The 25,512-nt window shown below is 37.2% G+C and overlaps 1 protein-coding gene across 1 annotated transcript in view; it reads right to left on the reverse strand.

The window, feature by feature from the left end:
• Positions 1–25,512, reverse strand: part of BRD10 (bromodomain containing 10) — a 57,120-nt gene extending 31,608 nt beyond the window's left edge. The window contains exons 1-3 of the mRNA XM_062599758.1: positions 24,986–25,512; positions 14,973–15,173; positions 6,751–8,186 (exon numbers count right to left, since the gene is read on the reverse strand). Coding sequence (XP_062455742.1) covers positions 6,751–8,186; positions 14,973–15,173; positions 24,986–25,512 — 2,164 coding nt within the window. The remainder of the gene's footprint in view (positions 1–6,750; positions 8,187–14,972; positions 15,174–24,985) is intronic.

The raw sequence follows: 25,512 nt of genomic DNA on the forward strand, positions 1-25,512 counted from the left end.
TTTTTCCTCTATATGGGCTGAAGAAGGTAGAGGAAAAGAAAATAGAGTTATCTTTCAGGTCTCTTCTATCACTGTCTCTCTGCATTTCTGTACCTCTAAAACAAAATACAAACCCACAGATTTTTTTTAAAAAAATTTATGAGTTTTCTGAGGGGCAATGTAACCCATTTATAAATTATCAAAATATAACTCAAAATATATCAAATGTAATCAAGAACAGGAAAATTTCTGAAGATTTAATAAATCTTTTCATTATGAAGCATGAAACTTCAGATCTTTTACTTCAGTCTCTCCTTCAAATTACAAAATGGTAAAATCATAGAGCATATCCATGCAATCTTTGCAGTTTATGCAATGGAGCATCACTGCCATAGACAACGATGAAAAACAGCATTTTTCCTTTTCATCATGTTAAAATAAAGTTATCTAGTCTCTTCAAACTGCAAGAATTCCTACGTTTTATCACTACTCAGTCTAGATGCAACTCCACTATTTTTGAATAAGAAAACTGACCCAAGCTTTTCTCTTCATTTGCAAGAAATATTTTATGATCTTCGAATGTTTTGCAGCTACAGAGAAGGTCTTGTTTTTATTTTATTCTCCTAATGTAAGTTTAGCCTATCCTGACCCCAACAGTTCCTTTAGAAAAACATACTTTGCAGTAATCTGGAAAATGAAGTAGACAAAAGACTTCTGAAGCTTCCTTATTGACACAGCATGCGTTTATACACAGTCAAAACAGCAAAGCAGGTCCAACAAGTGTATCAATAATGCTGACTTACAAAACAACGTAAGTAAATCCAATAAAACCTCAGTGGTACATTTTTTGAAGGCATTAATACTGACTGACAAACACTGCATTGAGATGTACTGAGAACTTTGTTACAACTTCCAAAAGAAAAGAAAGCACACTGTTTGTAGAATACCTCATTTAATGCTTTCAATATAGCTAATGGGTTGCTCCAAATCTAGGAGCTTAACAATACTATGGTAATAACATTTTTATAACTCCAAAGTCAAAGGTATATACGAAACTCAAAGGACGGTATACCAAACACTGCTAAATTCTTACCATACTATAAAATTTAGTCCTTCACATTCAAGCAAGTCTTGATTTCATACACAGAAATATACACTGTGAAACAGACTTAATGTCAGTGGTTGCCATGAATCTTTTAGAGCATTAATAACGGGTATAAAATTTACATTGAGGTTCTTGTAGAGGAAATTGTGTCAAGAAATTTGAGTTTCAGCTAAGTACACATTATATCAAAAAGGGTCCACGATACTAATCAGAGTAACTTTTCCAGTTTACATTTTTTCAACTTCTGCTTCAGGCACATCACAATTATTTCAAGTAGCCCCTGGTCCCTCCCTCCTCTTCTCCCAATCACTCTCTGTATTTCAGATCTCACCCAGTGACAGTTTAGTTTATGCAAGCACAGAATTCTCACCCTTTTACACTACACCTTGCACTGCAGTCTTTGTTGTACCTCATGATGCTGCACGTCAGCATTTCATAGACTCACAAACTCACTCACTCACAGACTCACTCACTCACGAAGGTTGGAAGGGACCTCTGGAGATTAACTAGTCCAACCCCCCTGCTCAGCAGGGTCACCTAGAACATGTTAGATAGGGTTGCAGCCAGGTGGGCCTTGAAGATCTCCAGAGAAGGAGACTCCACAACCTCTCTGGGCAACCTGTGCCAGGGCTCCATCACTCTCACAGGGAAGAAATTCCCCCTCCCAGTCAGGAGGAACTTCCTGTGCTTCAATTTCTGCCCATTGCCTCTTGTACTGTCACATGGGACAGCTGAAAAGAGTTTGTCCCCGCCCCCTTGACCCCCTCCCTTCAGGTACTTGTACACATTGATAAGATCCCCCCTCAGGCTTCTCTTCCCCAGGCTAGAGAGGCCCAGCTCTCACAGCCGTTCCTCATAGGGCAGGTGCTCCAGCCCTCTGATCATCTTCATAGCCCTACACTGGACTCTCTCCAGTAGCTCCATGTCTGTCTTGTCCTGGGGAGCCCACAACTAGACACAGTACTCAAGATGAGGCCTCCCCAGAGCTGAGGAGAGGGGCAGGATCACCTCCCTCGACCTGCTGGCAACCCTCTTCCTAATGCACCCAAGGACACCATTAGCCTTCTTGGCCACAAGGGCACATTGCTGGCTCATGGACAACCTGTCATCCACCAGCACTCACAAGTCCTTCTCTGCAGAGCTGCTCTCCAGCAGGTCAGCCCCCAGCTTGTACTGGTGCCTATGGTTATTCTTCCCTAGGTGCAGGACTCTGCACTTGCCCTTGTTGAACCTCAGGAGGTTCCTCTCTGCCCAGCTCGCCACCCTGTCCAGGTCTCTCTGAATGGCAGCAAAGCCCTCAGGTGTGTCAGCCACTCCTCCCAGCTTGGGATCATCAGCAAATTTGCTGAGGAGGCACTCTGTCCCTTCATCCAGGTCACTGATGAAGAACTTGAACAGGATGGGACCTAGTACTGAGCCCTGGGGGACGCCACTAGCCACAGGCCTTCAAGCCACTGACGACAACCCCCTGAGCTCTGCCTTTCAGCCAGTTCTCAATCCACCTCACTGTCCACTCATCTAGCCCACACTTCCTGAGCTTCTCTAGGAGGATATTTTGGCAGATGGTGTCAAGAGCCTTGCTGAAGTCAAGGTACACAGTGTCCACTGCTCTCTCCTCTTCTACCCAGCCAGTCATTCCATCAGAGAAGGCTAGCAGATTGGTTAAGCAGGGTTTCCCCTTGGTGGATCCATGCTGGCTACTCCTGATCACCTGCTTTTCCTCCACATGTCTGGAGATGACATCCAGAAGGAGCTGTTCCACCACCTTTCCAGGGATGGAGGTGAGGCTGAGGGGCCTATAGTTGCCTGGGTCCTCCTTCTTGCCCTTCTTGAAGACTGGAGTGACACTGGCTTTCTTCCAGTCCTCAGGCACCACTCCAGTTCTCCAGGACTTTTCAAAGATGATGGAGAGCGGCTTGGCGACAACACCCGCCAGCTCCCTCAGTACCTGTGGGTGCATCCCATTTGGGCCCATGGATTTGTGAATGTCTAGCCTGCCCAGAAGGTCTCTAATCCTTTCCTCCTCAACCAAAGGAAAGTCTTCCCTTCTCCAGTCTTTCTCCCTCACGTCCAGGCTGCAGGATTCCTGAGGGCTGCCCTTAGCAGGGAAGACTGCAGCAGAGAAGGCATTCAGTAATTCTGCCTTCTCTGTATCCCTTGTCACCAGAGCCCCTGCCCCATTCAGTAGCGGGCCCACATTTTCCCCAGTCCTCCTCTTGCTGCTGATGTATTTGAAGAAGCCCTTCCTGTTGTCCTTGACATCCCTTGCCAACTCAGTTCCAACTGGGCCTTAGCCTTCCTCGCCGCATCTCTACCTACTCTGGCTGCATTCCTGTAATTCTCTCAAGTAGCCTGTCCCCTCTTCCACAGTCTGTGTACTTTCTTCTGTCTGAATTTGGCCAGGAGCTGCTTGCTCACCCATGCAGGTCTCCTGCCCCTTTTGCTGCATTTCTTACTCACAGGGATGCACCACTCTTTTGCTTCTGTACAGCTGTCTTTGTCCAGATCCTGCAAGGCTATTACCACTGTCATGTCCAAGTCAAGGATTTATAGCCTAATTTAACTAAAACTAGGAACAAATTACATTTAAGATGAATGCCTTGCATACTAGTTGTTTAACTATTCTGCAAACTTATCTTTTTGTCAGGAAACAATCACTTGCCAATACTCCCTAACTCATGACCTTTTGGTCATTCCATTACATTTATTACAACTCTGATCAGTAACACTGACACAGTGCACTGTCACAATAATAATCTTCAACTTGCTTCAAAGATAGAGAATCAACAAAGAGGTTATATCTTTCTTTTCATAACTTGTAAATCAACCTCACATCTATGAGCAGCCCCACACCACAGTAATGTTCTCCAGTAAGTTTTGCTTGGAATAGTATTAGAAGTTTTCAGCTAAAAAACACACAAGCTGTCTATGTTCATGAATGCATGAATGGTGTTTTGTTTTTTTTTTAATGGTACATCCTGGTCATATTTTACAGCAATTCAGGAAAGTGCTAATTAAATATGAACAGCTCCAAGTTGTATTTAACTCTCTCATAGAAAAAATTAATCTTGTTAAAAAAAATTAAAAGAAAGGTGCTCATTGTTTACACTCCTGAAGTCTTATCTCCTATACTTTTAAGGAATGCAGTAAAAAATGATTGAGGCTATAAATCAGATTCAGATCAGTATTCCTGTGAATTTAAAACAAGTTTTACCAAATCCCCTTCAGAGTTCTACAACACATGGACATCTTTAAAGTGAGGGTGCAACGCAAAAAGAGCTTTATGAGAGTATTACTTAACCTTAAATATGACAAAACAGCAAGACACAACTTCTGTAGCATGGCATCAGCATGATTTCACTCCACCTATCCAATCCTATCCATTTCCTAGTAGCAGCTACAGGACTAATGGAGATTTCACCAGCACAAGATGAAAAGCTATTTCTCATAATACTATAATGTTCTGGTGAAATTTTGCTCAACAAGGACAAGATTTGCAATGAAGAAGCGGTCAGATAAAAAGAGATTTTCCAATGAATATTAACAGATAAAGGACAAGGGAGGACTAAAATAGGATCAGTTTTTACAGCCCAAGACACCACCACCACCACCACCTCTGCAGTGTTCTCCCACTATGTGTGATCAAAACCAAAAGTTCACACAAATAATGGTATTATTTCTCAGTAGGTACTGGTTTACAGTTACAGAAATATATTCTTAACAAACCTACACACTAATTATTGTCTACATTAAATCACCACTGACAACCTGAAGCTCCTCATGATACAATATGCAGAGACAGGTATTCTACTGCTGGATTTAGTATTCAGACATGCAAAAACACAAATTACTACTAAAGTAACAACTGTTTTAATTCCCATACTCTCATACAGCGAGTACTACCTTTTGTTATAGTCAGCTTTTGAAACATGCTGAGTCCTAAAATATATTCCAATAAAACTCAGTATAAATGAGAAAAGACAATAAAAATCATGTTAGCAATATCATCAAGTTTTAACTAGTTTTAAGGCAGTATCCCCAAGACTCATGTAAACAACAAATACTCTTCTACTAGGATATTAAAAAAAATCCAAACTTATTTTGTGCACCTCAGAAAACAAAACATGAACTTATTTCAAGAAACCCTCAGAGATTTGTCTTCATTTTTAGTGACCAGTGCCTCATATCTAAGACAAACTGTCAAAAACTGAACACATTCTGCGCCATGAATATTGCTTATTTCATACAGAGCAAATTTTAAAGTATGCATTGTTAAACTAGGGCTACAATCAAGAGAACTACATAATTTAAATACTTTCACAAAAAATAACAAACATTGCCTTCAATTTTTTTTTCAGTAGTTATTTAAATGGAAAAGTTATTTTATGCAAAATTATTTTTAATACGTTTGGAGAGTTAGCAATCAAAATACTTAATGTAAAATACATCACATTAAGTTTATATATGTGGTATTCAGCACAAGTAAATTGTAGTTCTTGGTATTTATATTTAGATGTGGGCACAAAGTATTTTTGGAAGGAGGAGTTCATGATTCATAGGGTAAGAGATGTGAATCTCTGAGTATTCACAGAGAATACTCAGAGTATTCTGAGTATTCTGCATAAATACTTGGGATCTAAAGTTACTTGTTTTATTAGCTACCACTCAGACTCTATAGGTAAAGTGTATTGGCAACAGTTCTCTGAATTGTTTAACCTTTTAAAGATGTTTTGTTACAGAGATTTTTGTTTTCAGCTCCTTGCTTTAAAATTGCAAAGGGATTTCTCCAGTATTTACTTGTCAATCTACTCTGTTATAAAAAACCATTCATATCCTAACATGCACTGTTTGAAGCAGTTTACTAAAATCTAACACAGATATCTTAGCCTATGACTTAACAAAATGGCAGATGAAGTTTTAAGGTGCTTTATATAACAAAAAATACAGTAGCTACTTGAAAATTTGCATTGTCTTAAGCACTTGTTTTAAAATTTGTTTTAAATTTTTTCAGTAACTGGAAAATTTTCTGCATCAGCTATCCCCTGACCACAACCCTCAACCAGACACCGTCCACACCTGTAATAAAAAAAAAAAAATCACCTGCTTAAATACTGCATTTGAGTTGTTTGGCTAAGTTGGCTGAAACACAATCAGGCCCACAATCAAAGCATTATTATTTGGTGACCTAAGACTGCACAGTTCTAGTAAAAGTGATTTTAGAATCATGACCTTATGTAATCACTCTACATTCTCCATAACTCAGATGAGGTAATATTACCAGAAAAGAGATAAATACTTCCACAATTGCTGTAAGATAAAATAGCATGAAGCCACTTCAAACAAGACTCTATGGAGCTAACTAGTGGGTCAGACTCATTCGTCCAAGTATTTTTAATAACAAGCAAGAACTCCTCCCATGATTTATGTTCTCTCTAGATATATTTTGCAAATCAGTCATGGTTTAATCAACCAATAAACTTGTTTCATGTACTTGTGTTACTGAATGGGAAAATTTTACATTAAAATTAGTCAGAAAAGTGTAATGCAATAATACTGTCCCATTTTACAACTTGAGACATGCCCTTATCAGCTGACTATTTCAAGAATATAAACAAATACAAATCAGTATCTCCCTAAGTTTAATATGGATTAGAATGGCAGCTTACCAGATTTGTGCTTCTTGTGTTTTGCTTTCTTTTTGATTATAAACAATTTGCTCTGGAGCTCAGACTTAAAAGATTTGAAAGAATGAAGATGTATCTCACGCTTTCTTTGCAAGTCATCAAGTTTTCTCTGTAGATTTTCATTTAAAATGTCTTTCAACTTCTTTTTTTTCTTCTTCTTCTTTTTTGCCCGCAACTTGCTAAGCTTTAGTTTCTTATTATTTCGCAGAGAGTTCTCCAACAATGTTTCTTTACCAAATTTGCGGCAATTCACGTCTGGATTGTCATTATGATTGCCATTGGCATGCATTTGGCAAGTTTTCAGGGTGTTCTCCTTGAATAGGCTGATCTCAGATTTCACTTTGGTAGCTTCAGCACAACTTTGTCCATTCTCTACAGTCCAGATTTCTTCTTGGCTAAGAGGACCATCAACACCAACAGACTCTTCTGAACTAGTCAGCTTCTCCAAGTTCTCTTTACAGCAACCAGTTTTTTTGATGTCACAGACTCCTGAAATTTTGGTTTCACAGTTAAGTTTTGTCTCTTCTGTGATGACTGTAAAGCTATCTGAGCTGATATTTTTTTCTGAACAGCTAACAACAGAGTCTATACTGTTCACCAGTTCTGCCTTGGAATGAGGTATCAGCTCTTCTCTACCACCAGAGCTGACCTCCCCATTGCTTTTACTTACATATTTTGCTCTCTCCAGTTTAATCCTTGGTACTTTTTTTACTTTGATGGGAGGAGATGGAAATTCAGGAGCCTGAAAAGGCTTTTGTTTGTAAATCCGAACATCTGCACCACAGAACTGTGGAAAATGAACATATGCATTCTCCAAGTAGTCATAACCAAGAATTACTTCTCTGCATTCATGGATAGGCTGACCTAGCACAGCATCCTGAACATCTTTTTGTGTTTCATACACAAAGTCACAGAGACCTTTCAGTAGCCACACTTTTTGATAGAATGGGAGTTCATGAAATGGTTTTTCTTGCAAAGGATTAACTTCTCCGAGGACTTTAAAAAACTGGGGACACAATCCAAGTTTTTCTGCAGAGCTATTAGGATTCTCAGTCTGCCCTACAACAGTATACCAGTGTTGCACTTTCTGTCTAAGTGCTGCTTCCCAAGCCCTGTAAGGAAGTGTTGGTCTTCGATGTAATGTAGATCTGCGATGAGGAGGACTTAACAGAGAAGTCATTATTTTAGATAAAAAAGCATTACACTGAGGCATTAGAAGACAACGTTCCAATTCATAGAACACTATTTCAGGTAAGTTTAAGATCTGTTGTGCTAAACAAAGGAAGTGACCAATAGCTGGAATCTCCCACATTGTCTCCATTCTTGTAGGTGCTGCTTGAGCTAAAAGAGCCTTTTCCCATTCTTCTACTTCTTTCTGACTAGCTTCTTCTGCTTCTTTTCTTTCTTGCTCTCTCAACCTATTGAAAGAAAGTTCATGAATATTCAGATATCATGTGAACTAAAAGAAACGGTGAAGAAAAATAACTGCAGTATGAAAAAACATACACATCTTAAAATAACAAAGAACGCAGCATTAAAAAAATGTAATTGTCTTATTTTAATACTACACAGTGCATTACAGCACTAAAATATGAAATTAGATTCCCTTATTTCTCATCACAGCTAGTTTATAAAAGTGAAAACAGAAGAAAAACTTGACAGATACAAATAGTTTGAGTTTTTTTTTTTTTATATATATATGTTTCCCACTCTACCCACTCCTCCTTTTTGGCACTTGCTCAGTACTTTTACAGTCCTGTACCAAACTATGCTTTTGCTAATCAACTACCCACATAAAAATCTCTTAAATAGCAAAGAAGCTTAATTTTCAAAGTATTGTGTCACCTACCTGGTAACTCCCTTCATTGCTACACACGTACCTAAGTGCCTCCCTTTTTTACAAAAGCCTTTCCCCTTCCCACCCTTAGGTGTGTTACTAATAGGTGTGTAATGGTGGTCAAAAAGGAAACAAATGTTAGGACGCATGAAGAATGTGATGGAAAAATAACACTAAAAATAAAATGTCATTACATTAATAAATGGTTTGCCCTCACCTGGAAAACTGTATTCAGTTCTGGTCCCCCTATCTAAAAAAGGATAGAGCAGAAATAATGGATATTCAGCGAAAGATGTTATTAATAATCAGAGGTCTGTAAAAAATTCCACAGAAAGAGGCTGAGAAAACTGGGACTCTAGACAAAACACTAGTAAGTGGAAACTTGACAGCAGTATACAAGTCTATTACAAAAAGGTATTTTAGACTGGGCACTTTATTTTTTGGTAAATTCATTGTAAAATTCACAGGCAGTATATTTAAGAAGTGGAAATGCTTCCACTTCAGATCTATCAACTTTAGCTTACCAGCTAATTTAACTTATCTTATATTCTAGTAAGTTAGCTCCAAAATGAAAAATGAGACATCTCTAATGGTCACTAGTAATGGAATGGATTTTCCCATTAATGTTTCAAGGATAAACAAACAATTTTGACTCAAGGCAAGAGCAGACAAGATTTTTTTTTCTGGAAACTTCTCAGAGTTTCCCCTCCCTCCCCCCGAAGCTTCTAGCAGACACTGTGAAGACAGATCACTATTATAATCCAATACTGAAATTCAGATTGCCTTATTTTCAGGTTTTCAACTGCTTTCCCTTCATGTATAAGTAAATAAATGCTATGTATCAGTTCAAAGCATCAATGTTTCCAAATTCAGCCAAAGAATAAAAGGATATTAAAATCTTTTGAAAACATGAAGCTAATAGTGGTCTTCTAGGATAAAGAATGTACATTTTAAAGTATAAAGTGATGTTTCGGTATCTCAGTAAACTCAAAAAAATGCGACAAACCCAGCCTAAGCCACATTTCAGTACTGATGCAGGAAAAATATGCTACGATCACAAACTATCATAATTTGTGTCCTTTGTATGTAGGTAGTTAAGATGGAGCTATAACAACATCTTCATGAGAGTGGTATCTGAAATAAATACAGTTCAAGTGGCTTGTTACTATACCTTGAACATGAATTTTTAATATCATATATGTGCATGCTTGTTATTTATGAACCTAACAAGTACAAAAATACAGATTAATGCAAAATAATGTAAATGCAAACAGGTCAGTCAGTTCTCAAACCAACTCTCCGAATGCAGCACTAATTTAATCATATTATGAATAGACCAAAATCCTATTTGCCTACTTCCGATTTGAACAACACAGTAAAGTCAACAGGACTATTTGCATAGGTAAAGTGAGTGAGTAACTCTTTTATTCTGACTTTTGTCCTACTTTCCAATGTTTTAATACTGCAATACTATAATAAATGAAAAATATTCTTACAAATGGGGCAAAAGGTGAAAAGAAAGAAGGTAAAAAGTGTTCTTAAACAAGCAGCCAAGCAGTCCTGAAATCTACTGCTTTTTTCCCCTCTTAAGTGTACAATAGACTTTCAAATGCCCTGCTGCCTCCGAAGAGCACTTTTAAAATAATATGGGAATAGGCTTTAATATCAACATATGTAGAAACAATTACCTATTTTAGCAGAGTTTACTATAAGTGCAGGAGGTAGATAATACAGTCTTCACAAACAGTTTCACCAGTACCATCAATGTTAAATTTGACTTAAGGTAGAACTCTCAAAACAAAAAGAATATACTAGACAGACCTTTGCCTAAAGCTTCACAAAATGGTATTCATTACATTATTTTTAAGACTGTTTTGAAAAGCAAAACATAAGTTATTCCACTTCAAAAAAATATATTTTTAAAGGCAGCATTTTATCACACTATCAGCAAACATTCAAGATAAAAAGGCAAGAAAATGGCACACATCTTCATTACTGAGCTCTTTCAGATCACACAGCATTTTCCTGGTCCTTCTTGGGGGAGTATAGAAGGGAGAGAGAAAGGGGAGGAAGAGGGGGAGGAAAAGGGAGAAACATTTGATATTTAACAGAACAAATACTCTTATACTGCGAAACTCTGGACAAAGACTTTGGCTTTTGTGCTGAAAGCAGCAATTAAAAATCTGTTGTTTCCTACTTTTATTTACATTTACTAAGATTGTATTTGCAGATTTATGTTCACAGTAATAACACACAACTATTCTAAGATCAAGCTGACATTTCCAGTCTAATGCAAGACAAAATCTCAGATTAGAGATCACACAGAACAGAGTCCAGGCATAATTCCCCTGTTTTCTTATCATTTTCTTCCCTAAACCAGCAGATGTATCTCACCAGCTCCATATCTCACATCCAACAAAAGATTTTACTTGGAGGGTGGAGGCAGCAAAGACTAGATTATACTGTTTTCCAGCTATTACTGCTTCTAAACCACTTAAATCATTGCATTCTTTTTCAGTCATCTCTTCAGCTACCCACCAAAATCATCTGTCTGATAGCTGGAAAGGTCTCATACCTTATGCTTTATGCTGAAAGCATTGAAACTCTGGTAACTGAGTACAGGGAACTATTTTAATTACCCACAAATTTGTTTCTATAAATTTTAAAAGAAACATAGAAAAATACACACAAAAAATAGTAACCTTAAGTATTATTCATATTATTATATCAAAATTCTATATTCGCAAGAAACTGAATTTGAGGATGCCCACATAATCTTAATTCTATACCTGTAGAGTCTTAAACCACATTATCAGATATTATTTTTCTGTAAGATTCAGTTCACTCCATACACAAAGGCAAAACTGAGATTACATAAGCATACCTTTTTCCATGATTTACTAATTTAAATGATTGTCTGCAATTTAAATGGAGTTCTTCAAATTGTTTCATATAAACATCTGAAACTCATCTAGTGACCACATTTTCAGAGATGCTAAAGACACAGAGAGGTACCTAGTATCCTTTTCAACAAGAGCTGTACAGACACTTAATTCCTATTGAAATAATTGTGGATTATCTGTTGTTCACTGATGGTTTTAAATGTTTCACTAGACGTCTATATCTGTTCTTCAGCATCTAAAAACCTTTGAAAAGGCAAGTGTCCCAGATTTATATAATGATTCCACAGGTATTTATAGTCAGTTAATGTGTAAGTGACATTTTATATATATATATATATACACACACACATATATATGTATTATATATGTATGTATGTAATGTAGCATGCAACTAAGTAATTGAATAGACCTTCTATAGAGTTTATATAAATGGCAAAAGGATTAGAAATCAGATTTCTAGAGAAGTGAAAGAAAACAAAAAATGATACTTCAGGATATTCTTCCAAAATATGCATCTGAAGAAAAGCTTGTGAAAAATCAATTTTAAAGATTTTGTGGAAGAAATACCAAATCAAAACCTAAACTATTTTAAGGATTTCATATACTGCAATTCTTTCTACTCATGAAAGGGTGTTAGCGATTCACGGAAGTATCTAAAAGATTTAATATTAACTTGGACTTCAATGGGCAGTTTCTTTAGACTTGACCTGAGCTCTGCAGAAAGGCAGAGCACAAGCCACTTTACGTATTTGGACTGGAAGTTTGCATCTCCTGCTCAGGTAGATCAACAGTCTAAACAGAGATGCTTGTTAACTGGAAAGTACATGTAAGCTGACTGGTTAGCTGGATGGCCAGAAAAAGAGCATGTTTTTGTTTTCCTAACTGCTCACCTGCAAGCAAGCTAAACAGCAGGCACTGTCTACCCAAACATAACTCATTTTCCAGCGTAGAGTTTTATGGAAAAATCAGCAGCAGAGCAAGGTTGGGAGGGAAAGAGAAATACATGATGTCTGGCAGGGTGCATATTAAAATCCTAAATGATTTACCCTCTTATTTGAGTTGAATTTCACAATCAATAATTATACTCTGGCACTGGATAGCTTATCCATATTACAGCAACAGATTTGGACAGTCATTCCTTTACAACTCTGGTAAAAGAATCAGTGAAACAAATAATGATAATAATCAGCAGAAAACACTGCTTAAGAGGACAGAGATTGTTAATACCAAGAATATAGTTTATACTATGAATTTTTAAATTTAAATAAATAGAAATTATATATTAACTTTTCATGGCCTGAAAAGGACGGGAATAGTTGTTCAGGATCACATAACTTCAGCTGAATTTTCCTTGAAGATTTTCCTTGCAGATGAGCTTTAACAGATGTAAATGCAATTTCAATTCAGTAAACCACTATTACAAAAGCAAGCAGTCAGAGAAAACCTATTCAGTGATTAAAATCTGTATCTATTGATGTACCAAGTCTGCAGCTCTAATGACCGCTCAACTAGGATTATTAAAAGGAAGGTGTCACACACTCCAATTATGCTACCTAGGGGCTGCAATCTCACACCTACTTTTGAAATGAGTCTATTCTGTGTTAACCTCAGTTATCAGTTTCAAAAAAAAAAAAAAAAGTTGAATAAACTTTTACTCTTCATAATAAATAACTATACTTTCAGTATTGTCTATATTTTAGTAATAACCCAAAATAACGGTAAGAAGTTGTAAAAAGTTTTTCAGTACAAGTAAAGATGTCTTAGTTACTCAAATGTGTGTTTTTATATAAATTCAGCACTATGTAAGTGCATTTAAGTTGTCAATAATAATGTGTGATCCTAACTAGCAATACTTCATTAATTTTATTGGCCTTCCAATTTCCAAGTCTTTTTTGAAAGCATATTAAAACAAAAATCTTCAAAATTTAAATGCTGAATGTTTGCACTATGGTGAACAAGGAAGGATATAGAGAAGTCCATTTTAGTTTGAAAGCATGGTGGATTCATTAGCAAATAAGAAAAATGAACAAGAAAAAACACAGATTATTTTCCTAGATCAGTATAGTCAAAGTAGTACCAAGTAAGACCAGCTATCTACTGATACATTTGTAATTTTTCCTATTAAGTGACAAAGTGCAAAAATCTTACAGCATAAAGAGATAAGTTTGGATTCCTTTCTGTTCTTGTAGAATACTGTAGAATCAACTACTGTAGACTCTTTCACACAGAATCTAGGACTTTTCAGTATGACTAGATACATGCATAATTGTTAATTACTATGGTTTTGTAGAACAGTGTTTAAAATAGGTATATAAAAGTCGACTTTTTTGTTGCAGTAGGTAATACATTCTACAGAAACTATGGAATCTACAGATTAAAAACCTACCAAAATAAGCCTTTTCACAACTGTGTTATCAAGTTCAGAGATCAAGAAGACAGACAGACTTGAACATATCTCAGGTAAATTTTACTAGAAAAACAGTAGACCTAGTGATCTTTGCTTTTTTGCAGTGTGCAAAGTATGAGGTGAATTAGAAGAAGAGAACACAGACCTAACAGTTTCTAAGGGAAAAAGAACTGGCTAGCACCCACGTCAACCAAAACCGTATGGCTTCAAGTGAGTTGAAAATTAAGAATGCCTGCAAAGTCTGAGTAAGCTGGTTATATATCGGAAAAAATTCCAAAACTGTACAGTGTGAAAGAAAGTCAGAAGTATTTAAACTTTCAACACTAACAATCTTACATCATGCTCCACATTCAGCCAGCCTCTCAAGTTACTGTTGAAATACGTATGTTTGAGCTTCATACTCTCAACCAAACTGAAATACATTACAGCCAACATCAACATCAAATGTTGTCTGGAATTGTATGCCTCTTAAATTCATGGACTTGAAAACCACAAAAGTCATACACAGTTAACTACACATACCTTCTAAATGCACTATCTAATGAATAAGGTGAAATGCCACATTGGTGAGATAATAGGAGCTGTACTGCTGGAGGTAATTTGCCAGAGGCAAATTATCAGTGAGTGGCACTGACAGAATCACAGAGTTGCACTGTATGCATTTTGGTAGTTTTCAATGCAACTGTTGCATGGAAAACAGGCCAAGGAGAGGCAGGCTAAATCATGACTGATGTAACAGGAAATGTGGCCATATATGCTTTCAGTTACTGTCAGTTTCATAACGCTAAATAACAGCAGCCTGAAAACATTTAAAATCTTATAGTGCTTTAGAATCCTTTTTCAATAAGGGATAAACCAAAAACTTAACTTCTTACTTTGTGGATGCACTGTATCAAAGTCCTGGGTTCCTAAGGGAACTCAAGACTAGGAGCAGCATGAAGTTGAATGAACTACAAGAGTCTTAAAGCTGCTTTGGAGATTCAGGAAGACAAGATTATTAAGAAAAAACAAACAAAACCCACACACCACACCAACCCTTTCCAGTTTCTCCTATTACCTCTTTTCTTCTTTTGTTCTCAGCTGCTCCTCCTGCCTCAGAACCTGAACCATTACAGACTCAAACATGCCTGTTGACAGGCCTACTAAACTGCGAGGTGTGGAACGACGTCTTGTGGAAGTGCATGCTGTTCCTTTCTCATCTTCCAGGCCATAGCATCCTCTAGATGTTACAGCTATTGATGTTTTCTCTCTCAAATGCCTAGAAGGAAAAAGCAAGTCAATTCACAATTACAGCTTCTCTTACCTGAGGCAGTTTAACGCCTATACTTCCAACCACAGATCAAGCATATTTGCTCAGAGAAAAGCAGTTATTGTTCATCTGCCATTATTCAGGCTGCAAATTTTTCACTCTGAATGCTCTTTATGATTTTTAAGTTTAAAATTCTGTAAAACTGAAATAAGTTATATTTGTATGCCTGTTAAAAATAGTGGATATCTATCTCAAGTAACTGAGTATCAACTAGAGATAGAATTTCCTGTGTTATCATTAATCCAAAAATACTCGGAAAGAAAATAGTTTTATTAGCCTTGAGCAAAGAACTACCTTTTTTAGAATATGCATAAAAATACTGAGACAAAATAAGGAGAGGGAGAGGTTATTTTAAATAATATGTTTAAAAATTGTCTGAAAGGAGTTTTGGTCTGTTAAGAAAATAAAAACCCAAATCCACAGACTGTTGAAATTACATTTCAGACTGTACCATGTTTCAAATTACTCTAGCAGACATGTTATCAGAAGAACGACGCTATCATACAAACTCTGAAAACAACTGGCAGGGAAAACAATAAACAAAATCCTTTTATTTTCCAGAGCCACACAGTGTGAACCAAATTTTCCAAGGGAGTATCAGAGCTCCACATTGTCCACAGTGAACAGCTGTCCCAACATGGAGTCTATACAAGTGTACACATCTTTTTCCCTGCCCCTAAAAGATACACAACCAAAACTAATATGGCAAAAACTCAGTGCCCCATACCATAAAGATTCTAGATTACAGATTAATCTGCAGACAGTCAGAAGAATGCTAGCAGACATAGTAGCCTGAGGATCAGCACTCTCATATGCCTGAGGCCACTTAAAATACAAAGAATCTGGGGAGAACAAAAATGTAGATTTAACCTCAAAGAAGGAAAACTGACTTGTGCTCTGTTTCAAGAGCTACAGCCCCAAAATCTGCCTAGAATTACAAAGCCAGCATATACTCAAATACCACAAAAAAGAACACTATAAATAGACTGAAGGTGCTGAAAGATAAAATAAAAACTGCTGGTCACATACTCCATGGTAATACAGCAGGTACAGTGTCTCATCACTTTATATATAGTCTTCCTTACTAAAAAAATTACCTGTTTGCTAATATGGCTTGGAAGCATTAAAAAAGGAGGAGGTGGAAAGGGGGCAACTGCTTCAGCATATACTGTACTTCAGTCTGGACAACGTTTGTACATTAGATCAGCATGCTGATGGTCTGGATACAAGGATAGCTCTTTAATTTTCTCTTCTGATGTCTCACCCAGGGCATGTCCTCTTCCTCAGAAAGAGTTCCCTCATTACTCCCAGACTTCCAATGGTGATGTATAACAAGGGAGCACATCTGTGTATAGTTACGCAACAGCTTTTTGCTGGTACTTAATACATGATACCTGGCCTACTCCTCCTCCTCCTACTCCCTGTTACATCTTCTATTGTGAAACTCAGATCACTGAAACAATCCGGGTGAATCCCTCCCAAACAAGCTTCCACCATTCTTTAAAAAAATTTACAAAGAGCTCCCTTGGCACAACTGAGAGCCCAGCTAGACATTGTACGGCAGAAAGAATGAATAACCAGTGACTGGAACTCCTAAAAACAATCTTTCTTTACCAGTAAATTAAACACCTCACAACAATACATTTCAAAGTCTTATGCAAGCACTACCATATAATATAGATGATATAAATTCTATAAACCTGAAAGATTCTTTACTACCTTCTTCTCACAACAATTAACATAATGCTATCTATTTAGCTAATCTTCAAACAAATTCAAGGTATATAGTCTTTTTTCATTATGTTTATACATAAGTGTGTTCTGCATAAAGTAATCATATGAAGGACCCCTGAGTTACATTCTGTAATGATACATTGGAGTTAACATGGAATTATTTTGTAATGTTTGAAATCTTTGATTTGAATAGCAATATAATTAACTGATATTCTTTTAATCCCAAAAGCCCTAAAAGCCGCAAAATTTTTTTCAGTGTTTTTCCACTGATCAGCCTCAAGCCCCAAATTCCACTCTTCGGTTGTCTTTACTCTTAGACATAAAGACAATTACAGAGTACCATCCCCAAATAAAGTTAGGGAAGCACAGGGTTTTAATGGACAAAAAAAAAACTTTTTAGTAGCCTGAGCACATGTAGTCAACTTGTCACACCAGAAACACTAAGGACTGCACCAGCTACTTCACCAACCAGGACTCTATCACAAGTTCTTACTGCTCTAGCTTCAGAAGATTAGAGGGTGCCTTCCACATGAACTCATAGCATACTTTTAAGTAGTTTCAAGCAGTATTTAAAAATATAGCTTACAAAGAATAAATACTGGAATACACACAAACTATTTTATAAAGATTGTTCAATAAAATGTAACTGGAGCAACCGAAGTACCATCTTCCTCTCACTTCCATCTTTTCTTATGTGAAATCTAATGATAGCTTTGCTGTAAATCAGGTTTGAGTGACAAGTTAAGGCAACAGAAAAAAGTTAACAGTAAATACCTAGAACAGTATCTTCTATGGAAAAAAAAATCTGACTCTTGGTAGGAAAGCAATATTATTTACCAGCAGCATAAAATACTAAGGATGCAGTTTTACACAAGGTTTCTTTAAAACTTTAAGATAAAAAGACATGTTTCTCTGTGATACAGAAATCAATCCTGCAATTTGCATGAGAAATGCTTTCAGTATCTCCTAAATCATGGACAGAAGAAAGGAGAGGGAGGAAAACAACAGGGTGTCTATCACCTGTTTTAAAACTGAACATTTTAAAGCTTAGTACAAGTCACTGTTGCAGGAAAATTAAAACTATACAAAAAGGCTGTTTACTATATGAAATAATCTAATTTTTGATAAACTATTTATAAATCAGAAAATTTATCAGGTTAATCTATTGAACTGGAAGCACTTGTTACAGAATTTACACATCTAGTAGTATGGGAAACAGCATTATTCAATATTTTATAATATAAGCAACAGAAAACAGGATCCTAGAGCATTCATGCTTGGTTTGTTTCACACAGAAAGTTATCTTTTTTATAAGAAAGCTTCAGTTTCTTGGGCAACATGTTATTTAGAGAAAAAGGCAGTAAAATTAAAATGTAGTGCTCTCATACTTTCAAGCTAACATTTGAGACCGAACCAGCTTTTGCTTTTCTTTCTCTTCGCATTTCACTTCACCTGTAGAAACCCACATAAATTTGTCCAATTTAAGGTTTTATGAAATAAAGATGTCCCTTCTCAGCTGTTAAAAGCATTAGCAGCTAAATTCAAAAACCCTGTATAAATTCAGGTGTGACAAGGCTATGCACGCATCAGAAGGTAAAAAGGGAAATACGCAGAATACAGAAGTTCTCAGAATGACTTTACAGGGTAAAGAACAAGACTTGTATTCACAACCTCTGCCTCATGTTTTGGGGAAGCTATGTGGTGGACAACTAAGCAGAGGGAAGAGAATGGACACAGTTAAGACGAATAATGCATTTTTACATCCACAATCTATTCCTACCTTTGCATTAATTCTTTTTGATTTTTGCCCAAGTTATTTAGTTCAGACTTTTCATAAACATCTAATTGTAGATTCCTTATTGTTGAAGAAGGAAATGGAAGACCCTACCACTGGATTCTGAAAAGCGCATTTTTCCAGCAGAAGGTGGGCACAGGAAGTAGGTAGGAGTTGGAGTTAAGAAGAAGGCTGTTACTACATCCCAGAAACTTCAAAGAAGAAATAGTTGGGCCTCCATTTCTTTCTCCAGCTTCTAATCTGTAAAACCAGGGTAATAATATCCTCTCAACTCTTACAGAAATATTGCAACAATGTGACACTGTACTAAATAGCACAAAAGTATAAATACCAAATATATCCATTAGTTTGGAAAATAATAATCATACTGAATAGCAAGAGGAAAATACTGTGCAACTTGGACCTGTGATATACACAGGAAGTTGGAAAAGGAGATAGTCAAGAAAGAAGCAAAGTGGACAAACAGTGCTACTTATATTTAAGGACCACAAACAAATAAAAACTAGGAATATCATTAATTAATTCTGACTTTCCCAAGTTTGAAGCACTAGACACTACATTATGAATAACATTTTTTAATTAACTATTTAGGTTGTGATTTCATCACCTGTTGAAGCCAACCTAAATGCTGCTGTCACCCACCAAAGGGCAATAATCCCACTCAATCAAACCCTGATCCTAACTACCACAGCTCCCTTATGAAGTTCAAAAAATTGGTCTTAATGAATTTTTTGAAGCCATCTAATCAATTTTCATCAAGAACACATTTTTAGTAGCTGCGTGCTTCAATACAACTTAAATGAAAAATGAAATTGCAATTTTGAAGTGCAAATCATTTATGAGAGATAGGCAAGAGGATAAATTTCTGCTTCCTTCTTAACTCTGAGTGTATTCAAGAGAGCTGAAGTCTGAATTAGTTTACTCTGCAACAGATATTCAAGATTACTTTGCGTTTGCCGCAGGTAAAAGCATGCACTTACACAATTACTGTAGAATCAGCCAATATACAGTAACATGTCTTCATGTAATCAGAATATATTAGAAGTATAATGTGAACTAAACATAGCATCACCTCCTTCAAAAAGATTTTATAGTTAATGAAATCATACAAACACAGTACGCCTGTCTCACATTTCAACGGAGAATCAAGGTCTAAGAATACAACAAACAAATTCAAATCTTAATGTATCACTTTAATCTAAGAAACAATATTTGGATTTGAAATGAATCCAAACATTTAATTTCAAGAGTGTTTTTAGTATAATAATGCTACATTTGAACTGGATCATGCTTGTACTGATTGATGCCAATAACAGAAAGAATTTGGTCTTCTGAATACAATTTGCCTACTGGGATGCACATTAAAGCTCTTGCATATTATAAATAGAAATAAGCTTACAAATCAGAGAAAGAACACTGCTAGATTAAAAGAAAACATCATCAGCAGCAAAGTGAACTGAGTCTTTTAATGGAAACACTTCTGGTCAATTGTATCCTGGGAGATAAAACTGGTTGTGATGGAACAGAAATTCCAGAATTACAAATAAAACAGGGAGACTATATTTGGTAATTCCAACTTTTAGACTGCACTTAATAGATGTTTCAAGATTAATCTCATCCCTAAAAGTGATTAGATTCTCATTGACAGTGGGTGAGAAGACACAATGGCAGACAAATTTCAGAATAATGTCAATTCCTAATATACTAGGCATGCAAGGTATACTTCATAAATATTTCTGATAAGCAGCATATTTTCAAGACACAGCACAACCGCAAAACACAAAGTTTGGATTCCTAAAGTAAAGGAGGACAAGTGTTTTGCTGTTTTAAGGAATCTGATTTTAGCATCTCAGATGCAATTTTTCTTGTCTGAGCCACTTTTCAGGAAAGTGATATTGCACTGCAGTCTAAACCTTACATTTAGTTTGTGTCAGAGGTTAGAAAAGAACCACAGAAAAAAATTCGAAAATCATTATGAAACAATTTTGCCTTGGAATCAATATGCCAAATAAAGTTTTAATAAGCTCAATTAATAGCATATCTTGGTTAATAACTATTTTCAGCTGCAAAAGATCTTTTATAAAGAGTTTGAGAACACTTACGCCTGAGTAATTACGCTGAAATAAAATAATTTTAACAGACCTACATTTCCTTTTGATAGCTCTTTGCACAAATACAGTCTTAATACAATTATATATACTACCATGCAGTTAATCATGGTTGCATAGTTATACCTGCTGAAACAGTTGCACCGGATTAAAATGTTACAGCTGTCAAACTGGAAACATTGCCTAAGTCTGGTGAATGTTCTTACTCTACTTCAGCACAAGATGAAGCAGTTTTGCTTACACCACTGTGGAAGATCCTTAAGACCTTAAAGCTGCTAGCAATGTTTTAGAAAAGGCAATACTTAATTTGCTGCTACTTACTACCAAGCAAGACAGCAGCTGCATAGATAGTTCTGAAGTATGGCTACGAGGCCACGAGCTATTTCACATACAATCATCGTAACCATCTTTGGTTTAGAAAGAAAAAAAGGAAGTATCTTTAAAGTTAGCATCTTTACAACTTTTCATATTAAAAATTAACATTAGTTTCCTAAAAGTAGCTGCTGCCATTGCAAGTAAATAACAAATAGGCAAGTGTAGCACAGCTGTAGTAATTTACGTAGGAAGAGCTGTAAGGGCTAGCAGTTTGGCTAATGCAGCGTAAGTCTCAGTTCCTTCCAACAGTCATGTCTTTGAAGCCTTCCTAACATGTATAAAAGGATGTTACCTTTCCATTACATTTTCCCTGGAAGATTGTACTTGATTTTTGATGCTACAGAAAAAACTTGCCCACAAATTTGTTTTCTTCTCTCTCTGTTGCAGTCTCTCTCTCTCTCTCTCTCTCTAAAAGCACTATTACTGATCCATTTTAGTCTGTCAATTACTTCAAAGCCATTGTCTTAAAGTAGTTATAGCAATGGAAGAAATGACCACAGATTTTATCACTCCTAGTCAAACAATCACAAATATTTATTTTTCAACTACTGCAGGTCACAGAAGGCCATTACAAACTTGCACTGTTTTTAGGAATATGGAATACTTTTCTGATTTAGGATCAAAAAGATTATAGCTTGCTGACTTTTGGGGCCTGATGGACTAAAGCAATCTTATGCTTTTTACATTACAATTTTCATGACTGGCCTGCTTCTCCAACATGTGACTCACAGAACTTCTACAGACAACCTTCCATGCAAATCAACTGTCTGCTTGTCCTTGTCCAATAACAGCATGCAGATAAACTGTGGATAACATCACACCCATTTCATCTTCTGAGTGAGTTCACATTCATATCTTGCTCAGATCTGGAGCATGCGTTGAAGCAAGCCACCCAGTCACCACACCTTGCTTCACATCTCAAAGCAGTCTTTGTACCAACAAAACTCTTTTTGGATACAACTGAACTGAAAGGAACATTCCAGCAAATCACTTACTGTGCTCAAATTCCTAGTAAACACTTGGTCCCTACTGCCATACCACAGCTGGACCAAAATAAATTGCCCTAAAACACAAATAGCATGGATATCAAGTCTTTAGAATGAAATTTTTTGTTGTATTGTTCTCATCATGTCAATCTACCTGGTAACAAACAGTCGTAAACAAGGATCATAAGAGCAATCTCCATTTTAAGAAAGTTTTTGTGGTTTGAAAGATCTGACAATCTTAGAGTCAACATTGCTGCCTAGGAGCCACCTGATAGGGGATCACTGAGCTAACTACTACACTACAGTGAACAAGAATGATTATTTCAAGAAGCAGTTGTTACATTTCATTTTTATTAATAAAATTAGCTGTGTTAAACACTTAAAATATCTGCTCCCTCCCCAAAAATTGTAAAAGAAGATTCCACAGTCTTTTCCATTAATACAGTTTTTAGAAACTTCTACCAGGTTAATGTGTTTACATTTCTGTGTTTACAAGTATTTTAAGTCTTTAAAAAACTCATGATAAAAGATTTATTATATATTGAAATAATTTCTAGCTCTTTTAATATTCCCATTTGAACAAGACTGTGTGTGAAAGAAGAGCAATAACAACTTTTTTTTTTTTTGTAAATACACACACTGATATTTAATACCACAATACACAGATTGGCTTCACTTTCTATGAAGGCTCAAATAAAAAGGCACTGAGCATCCCTATGTCATACCAAATCCAACACGTGCTGATTATTATTCAATGTTTTCAGCTACTTCATGCCATCTCACCTGCTGTCTCAAAATTCCTTCCATTTGTAACAGACATTTCAATGTAGAACGAGGAAAAAGAAATAGAACAAAGCAAAATAAAGCAGAATGCTTCACTCAGCATTAGTTGTCCAAAATACTGCACTGTTATTCCATCACATACCAAGCACTCTAAAAAAACAACAGTTAACAAAAAAAGTAGTACAGTGTGTACCCTTCAGTTTAATATTGTAGAGATATTGCAGTCACAGCAAATTATGTAGTTTGATGCAGTATCCCTATAGAGACAGCTTTTGAGCAGAATGTTGAGAGGCAGGTTCAAAGCATAATCACTCCTTGCACAGACAATCATTTAACCTTTATACTGCAGTAACATACTCTCCCAAGAAGTAGTTTTCTGACTGGGAAGGACTGTATGTAGTTGGTCACAGATAACAGAGAAATGAACACAGGATTAATCTTCCAAGATTTATTTAGTAAGCTATTTATTTGCCAGTAGCAATTCCTTTGAGCTAGGAATTTGCCATCTTTTATAAAATCAGATTTTACTTGAGAAAGCTAGCAATGTTCATTCTCCTTTGGGTTCAGCTCCTACCCCCCTACTCCCAGCCTGACCCAAAGCTGCTTTTATGAGGAACAAGTTTCAAAGGTTGTTGTGTTGACACACTAACAGAAAATACCTTCACAGTGGCTTATTCAGTTGAGTTTTGCAACAGTCTCCTCAAGCATTCCCTCTACACAGGCAAGGTTCTTCCCGCCAACCAGCAGCACCACTCCGTGTCACTAGTAAGTTTGAGATTGATGGACACATACAGCTATAGCTTCAGATATTTCTTCATACCTCCTTGTTTTTCTTCTCCCTTACTCCCCTACATCTTTATATGCATGATAGCAAGCCACACAGAAGACTGGTGGACCTTCCACTGTAAAAAAATCCATGGCAACAGGTTCTTGCCAGGGACTTATATTTAAATATATCACAGTTTCCATTTTACCATTGAAAACTACCATTAGCACTTGCCAGTGATTATCTTCCATTTTATCAGTACCAAAAACTATTTTGACATTAAATAGTAGTGTCAAAACAGCTACTTTGCCTGAACATTTTATTCTTATATTACCAACAGTAAAAAAAAAAAAAAAAATGTACAGACTAATCATGTAAGACATCATCTACTTCTAACAGAGAAGGCTTCTAACTTCCAAGAGACAGTCCAGAGAAGTTAGACAGTTTCACTTGCTTCTGCCTGGGTAAAATAACAGGCACAGGTTATGTATGCTACACATTCATAAAACGCTTCTTTTTTCTACATCCAATTCTGTGCTCCTCGGTACAAGAGGAATACAAATCTACTGCACTGAGACCAGCAAAGGGCCATCAAAACAATTAAAAGGATTGGAGCATCTGTCACAGGAAAGGAGGCAGAAAGAGCTGGGACTGCTTAACATGGAGAAGGGAAGGCTCAAGGGAGATCTTATTAATGTACATAAATATCTGATGGGAGAGAGTAAAGACAGAGCCAGATTCTTCTCAGTGGTGCCCAATTACAGGATTAAAGGCAATAGGTACAAATAGAAACAGGAAATTCTGTCTGAGCATAAAAAAACCCTTCTTCACTGTGAGAGTAGGGGGAACACTGGAACAGATTGCCTGGTGAGGTTCTGGAGTCTCCATCCTACTCAAAACCTGATTGGATACGATCCTGAACAACCTGTTGTAGCTCACTCTGCCTGGGGAGTGGTATTGGACGAAATGATCTCCAGAGGTCCCTGCCAACCTTAGAAAGTCTGTGATTCTATCAGGCACAAAACCCTTAGTGAGGGAAAACTGAGCACTAGTTTGATGTTCTCAGCTTGGCACCTCAAAAAAAATGTAAATAAGATTTGGACGCTTCTCAGAAGAAGCAAACCCTCAGCAGTTGCACAAAAAAAATCTACCTTCCCTCTTCCCTTTATGTAAAAGGCACCTGCCAGAGGAAGTGCAGAGTTTGCTACACCTACCGGGACAGCAGTGCCAGCTTCTGCTCCAGCATCATCTCCAGCTTCTGGGCCTGTTTGGAGAGCCAGTGATCCACACCGTGCAGCCGGTAACACGTCTCCAGCATGAGCCGAAAGTCAGCCACGAAATCCGTTATCCCTGCATACTGCCCGCTGGAAAATTTCTCTTCCATCTTCAGCAGCCACATCCCAGCAGGCGAGTACTGAAAGGAGTGGCCGCTGTTGCGACCTGACAGGGAGCCGACTCCTCCTTCCTCCCCGGAGGTTGCCTGCTCTGGGAGCGGCTCCAGGAAAGGCGCTGTCAGAGGCCGGTGCTTCTCCAGCAGGAACTCGCGGAAGATGCGGTACGCCTGCTGCAGCTCGGTGCTCAGGCTCTGCTCCCAGGGGCGGCCGCCGCTCGTGCCTCCGGCATCGCCGCGCTCCTCGCCCCGCCGCTCCCGCTCCTCCGCCCTGCCCGCCGGCGCCCGGCCTCCCGCGCCGAGGGGCGGCGGGTGCTCGGCGGCGCCCGCCGGCTGCTGCGCCGCGTCCAT

The sequence above is a fragment of the Rhea pennata genome, chromosome Z, assembly GCF_028389875.1.
Source record: "Rhea pennata isolate bPtePen1 chromosome Z, bPtePen1.pri, whole genome shotgun sequence".
NCBI lineage: Eukaryota > Metazoa > Chordata > Aves > Rheiformes > Rheidae > Rhea > Rhea pennata.